Source organism: Sinocyclocheilus rhinocerous, unplaced genomic scaffold (genome assembly GCF_001515625.1).
Source record: "Sinocyclocheilus rhinocerous isolate Xijiao unplaced genomic scaffold, SAMN03320098_v1.1 scaffold2051, whole genome shotgun sequence".
Lineage (NCBI taxonomy): Eukaryota > Metazoa > Chordata > Actinopteri > Cypriniformes > Cyprinidae > Sinocyclocheilus > Sinocyclocheilus rhinocerous.
The window spans coordinates 208539-222083 of record NW_015662256.1 but is presented as its reverse complement, the minus strand read 5'-3'; the positions used below and the strand labels follow the sequence as shown (position 1 = coordinate 222083).

General features: G+C 40.6%; 2 protein-coding genes across 2 annotated transcripts in view; both read left to right on the top strand.

The window, feature by feature from the left end:
* Positions 1 to 3659: 3659 nt before the first annotated feature.
* On the top strand, positions 3660 to 9588 carry LOC107728005 (A disintegrin and metalloproteinase with thrombospondin motifs 1). Its single transcript, XM_016538055.1, has 8 exons — positions 3660 to 4574; positions 5800 to 6140; positions 6222 to 6354; positions 6437 to 6894; positions 6987 to 7173; positions 7259 to 7437; positions 7543 to 7718; positions 7822 to 9588. The coding sequence occupies exons 1-8, from the start codon at positions 3980 to 3982 to the stop codon at positions 8534 to 8536; spliced, it is 2784 nt and encodes a 927-aa protein (XP_016393541.1). The 5' UTR covers positions 3660 to 3979; the 3' UTR covers positions 8537 to 9588.
* A 2056-nt stretch (positions 9589 to 11644) lies between these two features.
* cyyr1 (cysteine/tyrosine-rich 1) overlaps positions 11645 to 13545 on the top strand; it is a 22188-nt gene continuing 20287 nt past the window's right edge. The window contains exon 1 of the mRNA XM_016538056.1: positions 11645 to 12060. Coding sequence (XP_016393542.1) covers positions 11982 to 12060 — 79 coding nt within the window. The 5' untranslated portion in view covers positions 11645 to 11981. The remainder of the gene's footprint in view (positions 12061 to 13545) is intronic.

Here is a 13545-nt window from a genome sequence, read left to right as displayed (position 1 = left end):
GTTCTGTGCTCATCTGTGCAGCTAACAATACCCATAGGAAAGAAAAATCAAAAGTGAGATCTCTTTAAGATCTCAAATATTTCTCCTAGACAGAAATTAGGTTACTTTAAGATCGAATGGAGATTTTTGCTCGAGTCTCCTGCTTCTCAAACTTGTCTCCTGAGACAAAAACTCTAACACTCTCACAATGGTCTACTTTAAAGCTTTAAAAGAGATCTCAACAACATTACACACTGTGCTCAGACATTTCGCCTAGTCTAAAGACTCTGGTGGTCTCACATTTGTCTCCTTTAAAGCTTTAGAAGAGATCTCAACAACATCACACACTGTGCTTAGATTTTTCTCTTTAGCTAAATAATCTGGGGGTCTCATATTTGTCTCCTGTAAAGCTTTAGAAGAGATCGCAACAACTTTACAAAGTGTGCATCAAGTGAAGTACTTGAAAGGCACTGAATAAAGGGAGAAAAATCATAAATTCAGAGTTAAAGGCTATATTGAGCGAGAAATTATGCAGAAATAAAGATAATGTTACTTTTTATGAGACAATGTTTATGTACTTAGGAACATCATTTGTTGTTGGAAATAGTAACGTACCGGATGCCTTAATCAAAACTGATTTACAAAAAATGTAACCCTGGAGCTTTCTTTGCTGAAAGGCACATAAATGGCTTATGACTCAGTCTTGATTATTAATTGACTAATTCGATTATTAATACATATTACATGGAAGACATGTTTGAGCTCATATTGAGACATTTGACTTGGTGCACACTTTGTAAAGTTGTTGAGTGCACACTTTGTAAAGTTGTTGAGATCACTTCTGAAATTTAGAGGAGACAAATGTGAAAGCTCTCGAGTCTTTAGTGTAGGATAAAAATCTGAGCACAATGTGTGATGTTGTTGAGATCTCTTCTAAACTTTTGAGAAGTCACATGTGAGAGATCCAGCGTCTCTAGCTAGAGAGAAAAATCTGAGCACAGTGTGTGATGTTGTTGAGATCTTGTTTGAAACATTGGAGGAGACAAATATGAGACCACCAGAGTCTTTAGATTAGGAGAAAAATCTGAGCACAGTGTGTAATGTTGTTGAGATCTCTTCTAGAGCTTTAAAGAAGACCATTGTGACAGTGTTGGAGTTTTTGTCTCAGGAGACAAGTTTGAGAAGCAGGAGACTCAAGCAAAAGTTTCCATTCAATCTTAAAATAACCTCATTTCTGTCTAGGAGAACTATTTGAAATGTTAAAGAGATCTCTTTTTTATTTTTCTTCCCTCTTGTTAGCTTCAATGTCATTTATCCACACCATTTCAATCAAAGACAATACATGCATTGTTATATTTGAAGTTGTTTTATGTAGACAGTGTTTTATTGCACAATGATTTAACAGAGGAAACCATAACCTATATTTACATACATGCAAAAATGGGCTGTACAAGACAATAATGTAAAGCTAAAAAAACACTGGTACACTGGTATAGTGTTACATTTGTTAAAAAAAAAAAAGGTATTGCTCTTATGCTGAACTTCTTGCACTTGTAGCCATAGCCTTGTGGGCAGCACATCGACGTGAAAACACAACTGCAGCATGGGTTCGAATCCCAGCTAAATTAATGTTAATGATTATAATTACTTTCCTGCTCCTGTCCAATTGTTTCCTGTCTCTACTAGAAAATATTCCTTTAATGGAGTCTTGATAGAGATTGCAGCAAGACAATAAAGATATATCCTGTTTCTTCCACCAAATTCTCAGTTTTGACTCTTTTTTTCTCAAATATTTCTCATGTCTCATTTGTGTCTAATTCCATTTCTCCTAAGGAATTTTAGGAGAAACATCTGAAATGCTGTTGATACTAAAATGAGAGATATATGAGAATCTCATCTAAGTCTCCTGAGCTTAGGAAAAGCAACCACTGAGCAATACATTTTTCCTGTGGGTAGAACAGTTAGCATGCTTTGCTCGAACTTTTGCCATGGCTCTAGAACTGGTACACCAGTTTTTGGTTTTGCTTGCGAAAACAAGAACGGCGGCACCGTGAGTGGAAACGTGCAGATGAAGGGGCGGTGATATTATAATTAAAAGCACTTAAAACCGGAAAAAGTCAGATTTTCATGATATGTCACCTTTGAAACACATTAGACCTCCTCAAATCATTCAGTCATATTCTTTGTAGTGCTGAAACACTTGTAGGCCTACTATACTAGTTTTTGCTGCACATATTAAGAAAGACTGATATGAATAACGCAGCTGAGATTATACATGATATTGGTGTGCCACCTGCTGTCTGACCTGTTTTAAGTTAGAAAAAGTTCAAATAATATTAAATCCACATAAAACTAATCATGAACTGATTGTGCCACTTACATTCCAACATATGTGTTTTAACTTTTTTAATTATTATAATAAAGTTATTTTAAAAGTGAGTAGTTGACCTAAAATGTGTCGTTATACTTTCTTCTTAAACTATTTATTGTACTATTTAATATAATTTTATATTTGTCATACATGCAGTTTTATTATCTGATACTATTTAAGACACTGTAGAGATTTCTACTTTTAAAATTAATTTTCAAAAAGTCCATGTCCATATTATGTAGAGGCTATCTCTCAAACAGGGTTAAAAATGGCAAACGTGAATGAATGAATGAATTGTTGGGTTCTGCTTCCATCTTGTGGTTTTGTGTTGAATTTCCAAACAAAGATTTTAAACACCCAGCTGGTTCCTAAAAGCAGTTAAGGTGGACTGTCAACTCTCTGAACTTGAGTATTGACAAAAAACTATTCATTAGTTCATAATATGATGCATATTCATGCATAAATTAACGTATTGATACATAGCCAATATGTCACTTTTGAACCTGTACTGTTGTTTTCTTTCAAAGCCAGTGATTCTGCATAGCCTAATAAACATAAAGCATGTGCTTCAGAATAATGAAATCTAACTTTATATTATAGCCTAAGAGTGAATCTTAATGTTTTATAAGTCCACACTCCATATCCATTATGTTCCTCTAACTCAGAAAACTTTGTGTTTGTTCTCGGAAGGCATGTACCTTCTCTTTGAAGGTCACTGACCGACTAAATTAAATTTTATCCATTAAACGCGCGCGACACAAACTATTTCCTCCGAAATTAAGCGGTAATCCGCTCCTTATTAATTTCCAATGGCGTTTAAGTCCACACATAAAGCGTTTGGGAGCCGGTTTGAGGAGCGGTCCACCTTAACAGCGCTGCGGCTCAGCTGTCCCCCTCTATCCGAGCCGCCTGCGCTTTTTCCCCGCAGCCGAAACTTCAGTCAGCTGGTTGCCATCTCTTGTGAGGAGATTCGTGTCTCCTGATGTCCTCAGTAACCTTGTGTTGAACTAATATATTACTGCACTTAATCTTAGTGTTTTAATGGACAATGCAAGTTATATACGCCACGTGAATGCAAAATGCACGTATAGACCGTTTAAAATGACCAATATAGGAGTCAGAAGAGAAGTTTTGGGCCGTAAGTGTTGAGCTCTGATGATTGATGATTGTGGCTTTGCTCCAGCACTCTGTTGCGTACTAGATGTGGCTGCAGCAGATCAAAGGGGCTTCAGGAAAGGGGTGGTCCTGCATTGGAGCATATATAGAGAGCCGGGTTCTCGCTTTTAAGACAGGAGATCTGAAACTCGAGGATACAGTTAGGGAAATTCTCCAAGACCACTTTTGATGGTTTTAAAGACTCTTCTCGTGATGTTCACTTTTAAGTGCTGCTAGATACTGCGATCGTTTTATTTATTTCCATTCGAAGACCATTTTAAGCTCTGGACTGGTGCCTATTAGCTACAGTTCTCTGTTTTTTTTTGTTGTTGTTTTTTGTTTGTTTGTTTGTTTTTCTGTGATATTTGGTTTACCTGCTTTTGGAGTCAAATTCTCAAAGAACTGAAACTTTGTGAGGATTTTCATTGGGTCCATCATTATTTTGTATTTTGCTCTTAAAACCCCAACAGGAATATGATGTCTTTTTTGCGCGTCATACTGGGTTTCATTGCAGCTCTGTGCGTAAACGCGGCGCAGAGCTCGTGGGAGGAAAGCACCGTGGTGCCAGTCCGGCTCGACTTGTACGACACCGAACCGACCCATACAGCAGAAGCTCGGGAAAAGGAATCCGAGAAACGCATCTATCGCTTGGACGTCTTTGGAATTCGGATGGTGTTGGTACTGGAACCGGACCAGACCTTTTTAGCGCCTGGGTTTGTGTTCCAGATGGTCGGAAAACCGGAGTCCGAGGAAGTTGACAGCGCGGGAGAGGCGCGGTGCTTCTTCTCGGGAACCGTGAACGCAGAAGAACTTTCCGCTGCGGCGATCAATCTGTGCCATGGACTGCGGGGCGGCTTCTATGTTGGCGGCGAAGAGTATTTCATTCAACCCGCAAACGCGAGCGGAGAGTCTTCAGATGGAGACACTCATTTCATTCGCAGAAGAAAACGGGGGTTCTTAGCCGAGGAGAACCGTTCGAAGTGTGGGGTGAACGAGGAGGAGGAACGGATCACCGAGAAACCATATGCAACCAAATCCGACACAGAGCCCATCTCATCCGAGTCTAAAGGTAAATATTGCAGAATAAAAGTTCATAATTATCGATCTTGTACCAGAAAAATGTCGTCATACTTTATTATTATTGAGCGTTTGAGAGGTTTTTTTTTTTAGTAATATTTCGCACACGCCTCTGGTAACCCCAATAAACTCGGTGACTCCGCGTCATTCGGTGCGCGCTGGCGCATGAGGAGCGAATTAAGCAGGTTAGAGAGTTCTGCGTCTGCATTAGCTCATTAAACACCAAATCGCGTAATTTAGTTGGGAAATACATCAACTGCAAACATAACATGTTCCGTCTGCCCGTTTAAACTCATCTGAAAGAAAGAAAGAAAGAAAGAAAGAAAGAAAGAAAGAAAGAAAGAAACGTTTTTCTAAAGTGCAGATAAGCCGTCTCCAAAAGCGAGGCGAGGGTTAACTTGGAGAGAGGGCAGAAATCTCTACACATACGCAGGAGGAGGGAAAAGGACATAGGGTTGAGGGTTGGGGGAGTGGGAGTGGGAGGCGGGAGAGAATGGGTTGGAGAGACGTGGAAGTTCTCCTCCTGGTACCGCATGTTGCGCAGATCAGCACCACAGGACTGTAGATGGCTTGTATTTCCGCCAACATTTCTCGTGAAAGTGCGCAAGTTTTGGAGACTTTATTAGCAGGGCGGAGCAGAATCTTAGTCAAAAGAAGAAGCAGGCATTACCCGCATTACCTCCCAAAAGCGTTCTATCTTTTTAAGTACACAGTTCTCTAGTTATCTTTTTCAGTTATAAGATACCATTACATCTTACTTTACTATTTCCAATCAACATTGCATTTAAGTTTAATAGCTTTAAGGCATCTATATGGACTCATAACGTTGACACACATTTAAAATACAGCTTTTAAGTTCCAAGAAAACCAAAAATATTGATGACGTCATCTTGTACTCACAGGCTTATACAAATAAATGTCCAATAAAATGCGCTGTAGAATGAAAATGTCCCTCTCCCTAATATATTTTGCCAATGACTAGCAATAAGAGTAGGAAATTATGGTTAAACCATGTAAGCTAAAACCGCTTGTTTTTTTAAATAAAATATACAAAGTCATCATCATGGAAAAGTCATTTCATGCTATTTTTAATAAATAAATAAATGCATAAATTCTTTAAATACACTTGTCACTTTGATAAAGATTGAATCTGATTTAGATTTCACTTTTTAAAGAATCTGTTGACTAATGGCTTTAATGATCTTCTCATCCTCCAGCACACCACAGATCTCGCCGCTTTGTGTCCACTCCTCGCTATTTGGAGATCATGATTGTGGCAGACCAGTCAATGGCAGAGTTTCACGGTGCTGGGCTCAAACCTTATCTGCTGACCATCATGGCGGTTGCATCTCGTCTATATCGACACCCTACCATTCAGAATTCGATCACTCTGGCAGTTGTGAAGCTACTTGTTGTTTATGATGAAGAACACGGCCCCCATGTGTCCTCCAATGCAGCGCTTACACTTAGAAACTTCTGCCAGTGGCAAAGACAGCACAACCCATCAAGTGACCGGCACCCAGAGCACTACGACACAGCAGTACTGTTCACCAGACAGGTAAGTTTCACTTGTCTGGACGACAATGAAAACAAGTAATTATGTAGCATGGCTCATATTTATGAACGCTGTTCGTTTCAGGATCTTTGTGGAGCTCACTCCTGTGACACTCTGGGGATGGCAGATGTTGGCACCGTGTGTGATCCTGATCGAAGTTGCTCTATCATTGAAGATGATGGTCTGCAGGCAGCCTTTACAGTCGCGCATGAGCTTGGTAGGCACATCCCCATGTTCCTATATAAAAACTAAAAACTAGGCAGGTGCAGAGCAAGTCAATAATTGTGCTTCTCTTGTAGGTCACGTGTTCAACATGCCCCATGACGATGCTAAACAATGTGCTAGTGTTAATGGCGACCACTGGAATGCCCACATGATGGCCTCAACCTTGTCAAATCTGGACCAGCTACAGCCCTGGTCTCCTTGCAGTGCCCTGATGGTCACGTCCTTTCTGGACAATGGCCATGGTCAGTGTTTACTGGACAAGCCCCAGAAGCCTCAGCAGTTACCTCAGGCTCTGCCAGGTTCAGTTTATGATGCCAACAGACAGTGCCGTCTCACATTTGGAGAGGAGTCCCAGCACTGTCCTGACCTGAGCACCACTTGTGCTGCCCTTTGGTGCACCGTCACATCTGCAAATGGCTTGCTTGTCTGCCAAACCAAGAACTTTCCATGGGCCGATGGGACACCTTGCGGGTCAAACAGCTACTGTTTGGCAGGCCAATGTTTGAGCAAGTCTGAGGCTGCCAAATATCAGGTGAGCACCATTTGGTGTGCCATTTGTTGTCATATGTAATTGATGCAATTCTGATTTGTGACTGATGATGGTTCTGTCTTGTCATCTTTAAGACTCCAGTCAATGGCGGATGGGGAACCTGGGGACCTTGGGGAGATTGCTCACGTACCTGTGGAGGAGGTGTGCAATACTCTTTCAGGGACTGTGACAATCCCCTATCCAAAAATGGAGGCAAATACTGTGAAGGCAAGAGAATTCAGTACCGCTCCTGCAACACTGAGGCCTGCCCTGATAGCAATGGTAAGGGATAATCCTATCACTGTTCCTGCAACCAATGCAACCAGATGCAAAGCCGCATGATACTCAAATGTATTTGTTTGCACAGGTTTGACATTCCGTGAGGAGCAGTGTTTGGCCCACAATGACATCTCCTCTCAGGTGTCATTTGGCTCAGGAGAAGGCGTCGAGTGGGTGCCAAAGTATGCCGGGGTGTCTCCCAAGGACCGCTGCAAGTTGGTGTGCCGAGCAAAGGGAACAGGCTACTTCTTCATTCTGAAGCCAAAGGTGAGTGTCCCAATTAGACAGACCCACCAAAATCTAACAATGGTTTAGTGGATGCAAGTGTACTACTGCCAATATTTAATCTGAGGTTTCTTCCAATACCTTCAGGTGGCTGATGGAACACCATGCACCCCAGATTCCACCTCAGTTTGCGTCCAAGGCCAGTGTGTGAAAGCTGGTTGTGACCGGGTCATTGGCTCCAATAAACGTTTTGACAAATGTGGCATCTGTGGAGGAGATGGATCGACTTGCAAGAAAGTTTCTGGATCAATGCAACATGCTAGGTAAGTCTAAAATCTGCACCAAAGATTTTACCTGCTAGTTAGAGTTTCCTAAAATAACTCAAATTTTGATTTATACTAACCTTTGCTTGTTTCTGAACTTTAGAGCAGGCTACCAATATGTAGTGACAATACCAGCTGGCGCCACACACCTAGATGTTAAGCAGCACTCTCTTGGAGGTCGCCGCCACGACAATAGCTACCTAGCAGTTCGCCGGCAAGATGGCACGTACCTACTGAACGGTGACTATAAGCTGACCACTTTAGAAACTGACATATCTCTGAAAGGTGCACTGCTGCGGTACAGTGGTTCCTCTGCCACACTAGAGCGCCTGCGAAGCTTTGCTCCCCTACCTGAGCCTCTTACTATCCAGGTGTTGTCAGTCGGTGATTCCCCCCGACCTCGCGTAAAATACAGCTACTTTGCGCCACGCCCCAGCGGGTCAAAACGGCCATCCATTAACGTTATTAGTGAAGCAGGAGATGCCGAATGGGCCCTACGGGAGTGGGGACCCTGTTCGCAGACCTGCGGCGGTGGGATCCAGAATCGGGACGTCATCTGTCTTGATGCTTATGGCCGCCAATCAAAAGACTGTCCTGAAGAACTGCGCCCTTCTTCGTCACAACCATGTGCTCTGCATGCTTGCCCATCCTGGTTGCTTGGGGAGTGGTCTGCTTGTTCCAAAACATGTGGCAGAGGCTTCCGCAAGCGCCCACTGCGCTGCATCGGACATGATGGCCGCACTTTGCCTAACGAGAGCTGCAACGCAAAAGATCGGCCACGACCTCTTCTAGATTTGTGCAACCTGACTCCCTGTTGAAACTGAACAATGAGGCTCGAAACAACCTCGAACGGCTGTAAGTTGCACCTGGTGCTGACCAACACAGGTTTTTATATTCAAAGGGCCCATTATGACAAAGACTGCAACCAAACTTATCTCAGTGTTTCAATTCCCACCCATCCAACACTGGGTACAGGGCACAAAGCTGGCACACTGTGTACCTGTCTTGACAGCTGTGATGGAGGATGAGAATACGGACGCCTCTGCTGCTTTGGATGCTGATGTCATGCATGTTAGATTTTGAGTGTTTATGGGTGTGTATGATGATTAATGAAAGAGTGCATGAAACAGCTATGCATTTTTATCGTCTGTCTGAGCTGGACTAGACAGACAGGATTAATTTGTCACAAGAGAGCATATAGGAACATATAGGAGCTATTGCCGGGGTCAAGAGCAGTACTGAAACAGAAGAGTTCATTAGTAGTGTTATATAAATGCCCTCTAGTGATTCTCCATGTCAAAGTTGCAAACGCTAACTCAAAGTACATATTCAACATATGCAGTTTTCTTGCCAAAAATCAACGCCATATCTCACCTCAGCTAGGCACACATGCTGCTAATCAAACATTAGCTTTAAGTTTAGCTTCCTAGATTGATATTTTCACCATTTTGCAAAGCCATTCCCAATCAAGAGGGATTATATTTTTAACGGAGAGGGAGACCAAATCGCAGAGGTTCAATACCTGAGAAGACAGTGTGTTTGTGCGTGTTTATGTATGTGTAGGTTAGTTCTGTGTGATTGTATGGAGATATAGTGAGGGACTTCTCTCCTACTACTTCATAAGTAATTCTCTCCTGCCTTCTGAGAAGGTGTCTTTGTAATGAGGTATTTTGTTTTGTACAGAATATCCAAACATTATTTATTTTTGTACAGCCCATTTAATATAATCTTGTTGCTTTTTTATAATTATTGTATTTCTATTTGTTATTATTATTGAAATTACTGAAGGATGTAGATTATATTAGAGTATTTATATATCCTATGAACTTAGGTTTATGAATAAAGTGTCACATTGATTTGTGGACCAAAACTATTGAGATGGTGTCTTATTTTGGGTGTGGCTGCTGACATTGAAGGAAGCACTATAGTCTAAATCCTGGTCTGAGGACCCCTAGAGGTTCGTAAAGGTACTACATTATTTTTTATATATATTATATCACATCTTGTATTTTTAATGTGGTTAATCTCCTCTAGATGAATGGAGCAACATTAACATCTGAAGTCTGAACACAAATTGATGCACATTGATTGTAAATAAATGTATATATACAAGTGCAAAAATTCAAGTACATGCATACATCAAAATAAATTCAAAAGAGCATCAAACATTATTAGATCTAGTCATGACAAGTATCAGTACAAAACTGCTGAGTCTGTCTGCTCATATTATGAACTAGACAAAGAAAGTCCACCGCTCTAAATTAAATCAATTAATTAGATTAATTAAATCATATTAATTAGCACTCCCAACAGCTGTTCAAAGAAAGCCTACATGACCGGCATATTCAGCAGGACAGGTAATAATCATATCACTGGTTATAACGAGGAAGTCTTTTGTTATATAACAAACTTTAATAATTTAAGAGGGCACTGTGGGGTTTAGTCTTTATGTTACAAGGGTGGTTCAAGTGGAAGCTCATTCAGTCCCCAGTCCTTCTGCTAAATAATACATACAACCAACTGTTCAGCAAAATAACACACAGCAAGGCCTTTTATACTGAAAACCTTTTTTTCTGACAGTCTGAAAAGTGGTTAATACAACAGGTTGGAACAAGAAAGACGTAAATGTAAATTTGCAAGATGCAAGATGTAAACATTTACTTTCCCTCATATGTTCATATACAAGTTACGTTCGAGCAAGGTTCTCAAAAACATGTTCTCAAAACATTAGAACAAAAACTTTACAATGTAAACCTGGACATTCAACTAAAATGTTAAATGTTATTACTTGTTTCAGAATGCTCAGAGAATATTCAAACAGAACATTTCAATAATGTTTGCAAATGATAAAATGTAATGTTCCTTTAACGTTCACATAACCAAGCATAATATATATTTTAAAAAGTTGTTGAATGTTCAGAGAACATTCAGAAATATTTTCTTGAGTTTACGTTCTTAGAACATTTTTGCTCACTGGTTCCATATCAATTGTCCAAATGCAGATTGACTAGGGCATTGAGTCACTAACTCAACATAAACAACTAGAAAATATAAATATGTGGTTGCATTCTACTGAGTGGATTCAAGACAAGAAGATGTGTTTCTATAACAGGCCATCATTCACACCTATCTTTTCTACATATTAAGATCAAGTGAATTAGTTATGAAGATCTGGGCCTATAAATTCTATGAATTACAGTCTGAAGCACGTGTATTGGAGATGCTTTTGTTTGGTGTTGAGTTCAGGTCAGGGATGTTGCAGATTCGTGAAAACACGATTGAAGATAGATCTAAATATAGACTTCAGGGACACTAGCGAGAAGATGAGACCGCAATTTGGCGCTATTGAAAAGGGCGAAGTGTTCCCAGAATTATCGTGCGGCTCTTGTGTTGTTCCTGAGGTAACCGGCCACATTAACGCTCGTGTGATGAGGAGTCGTGACAGCGGAGACGGGCGGCGGCGGCCGGTGTTGTGCCGAATTCTGCACCCCTGCCAGATTATGCACCTCCTCGTTGAAGTCGCTACCTGATTGCCTTTGAAGATAGATCTAAATATAGACTTCAGGGACACTAGCGAGAAGATGAGACCGCAATTTGGCGCTATTGAAAAGGGCGAAGTGTTCCCAGAATTATCGTGCGGCTCTTGTGTTGTTCCTGAGGTAACCGGCCACATTAACGCTCGTGTGATGAGGAGTCGTGACAGCGGAGACGGGCGGCGGCGGCCGGTGTTGTGCCGAATTCTGCACCCCTGCCAGATTATGCACCTCCTCGTTGGTCGCTACCTGATTGCCTAATCCCAACCCCACCCCTAATCCTAACCCCTCCCCCACACCTACTCCTAAACCTACCAATACTAGGGGGTGCATAATCTGGCAGGGTGCAAATTTCGGCACTACACCGGCTGTTCACAGTCGCATCTAGACCGACTCCCTGCGCGGCTGGGCAGAGTTCCTGGGGGAGGGGATCGAGGCGAAGAAAAGAAAATAGCGCAAGGAAGAAGTTAAAGACAAAGAGGAATGAGTCAAAAGAGAAGTTCTGACTGAGAGACTCGTGGAACACGTGGAGCGTTATGGATAAAAGAGTTTATTTTAATGCCTGAAACTCAGAACGCTTGAAAGTCAGAACAACATCACAGTTTATAGTCAGATTTAAGACATGGCAGAATGAACGATCAACTGTGCAAAGATTAAATAACATGTGACAGTGGGTTAGACACGTTTTCCCAGGGATTTTCACCACAAAAAAAAACCTTACCGGAACATTATGGAAAATCCGAGGACAGCCAGTTCACAGAAGAGTTGGAAGTTCGTGCGGGACTCTCTGCTGCTTTGCTTTTTTGCCGGTAATGTATTTTTATATTTGAGAACTAGGAAGTAAATCAATTAAACATTTGACCGATTATTTTATTAAAATAAACGAGCAATAACATGCAAGCAAACAAAGGTTATTTACGTCTTATCTAGTAACTCAAAATTTGAGGTCGTAAATACATTGCAGGCTTCAGTTTTCATTATTTGAATTACGGGTAAATTAACAATTTCTCAGTTGTCTGTGTAAAAATTAATGATTTTCGCTCAATTTGTTTTACACTGATGAGAAAACGTGTCTTTGTAAATCTGTCTACAGCTACCATGGTAATAACAGATAACATATTTAGGTTATAAAAACGTGGGAACATTTGAAATGTTTCTAAAACATTGACGTGCAGTTTTCTTGTGATTAGAATGTTAAGTAACAAATACGTTTCTTGACGTTCTACTAACTTCCTTTTCACCCAAAATATAACATTATTTGAAAGTTTATTTTTAATGTTCTAATAACCTTAAAATGTCCAGATTCTCGTGATTATAAATTTATTTAAAGGTAAAAAAAATTAAAAAAAACGTTTCTTAGAACGTTCAAGTACAAATAAAATCACAAGGACGTTTTGAGAATGCTGATCTTTAAAAAATGTTAGTGAAAGTTTTGACAATGTTCCCTGTTAGCTGGAAATTTACAAACTAAGGAAAGTTACTTATGAGTTCCCTAGTTAGTAGTTTACAGGCTACAGATTTATGGATATTTTACCTATGGGTTAACTAACAATTTCTCTGTTGTCTGTGTGAGAGTTAGTTAATGACTTTTCTCAACTTTTTGACACTATTTTGAAAAAAAAATCTTGTCTTTAAAATGCTCATTTTACTGCCATGTTTAATGCTACCATGGTAATGCCATGGTATTCATTGAAATACATTGGGGTATTAAGAAAATCTCATGGTATATGGACACTATTCATTCAGTACCAGACTGGTAACATCATACAACACAATTCTGGAGTTTTGTGATTGACCTATCCATACACACACTAAAGCGTCTTTGTCCCAAAAGTGTTGACCGACAGGACCCAGAGGTAAAATGAGGGCCTCTAGGGGACCACCCAGTCTGCAGGGCCCCACATTTGCTCTGAGAAGCCAGATGCAAACAGACGCCACTCAAACTGAAGTCAAATTTTGGTGCTTCAGAAGACATAATTACACCAATTATACGGTGATGACTGCGGGCAGGACAAGATAGTGCTGTAATTGTGTACCAACCATCCTCACCCTTGAGCATGAGTTTGAGATACATACATTTAAAGGTTTTTAGTCACAAAACTGTTGTATTAAGTTATGGCACAAAAACACAAGTTTTAAGGATAGGAAGACATGGACCCATATCTATACAAACAGACTTGCATTAAGCAATATGCTGCATACACCCTTTACCAGCAGCAGGCACGTGCACACATAGACATAAAAGGGTGCTTGAGCACCTGCCCTTTTTCTTCCTCGAGAGAAAGTGCCCTTTT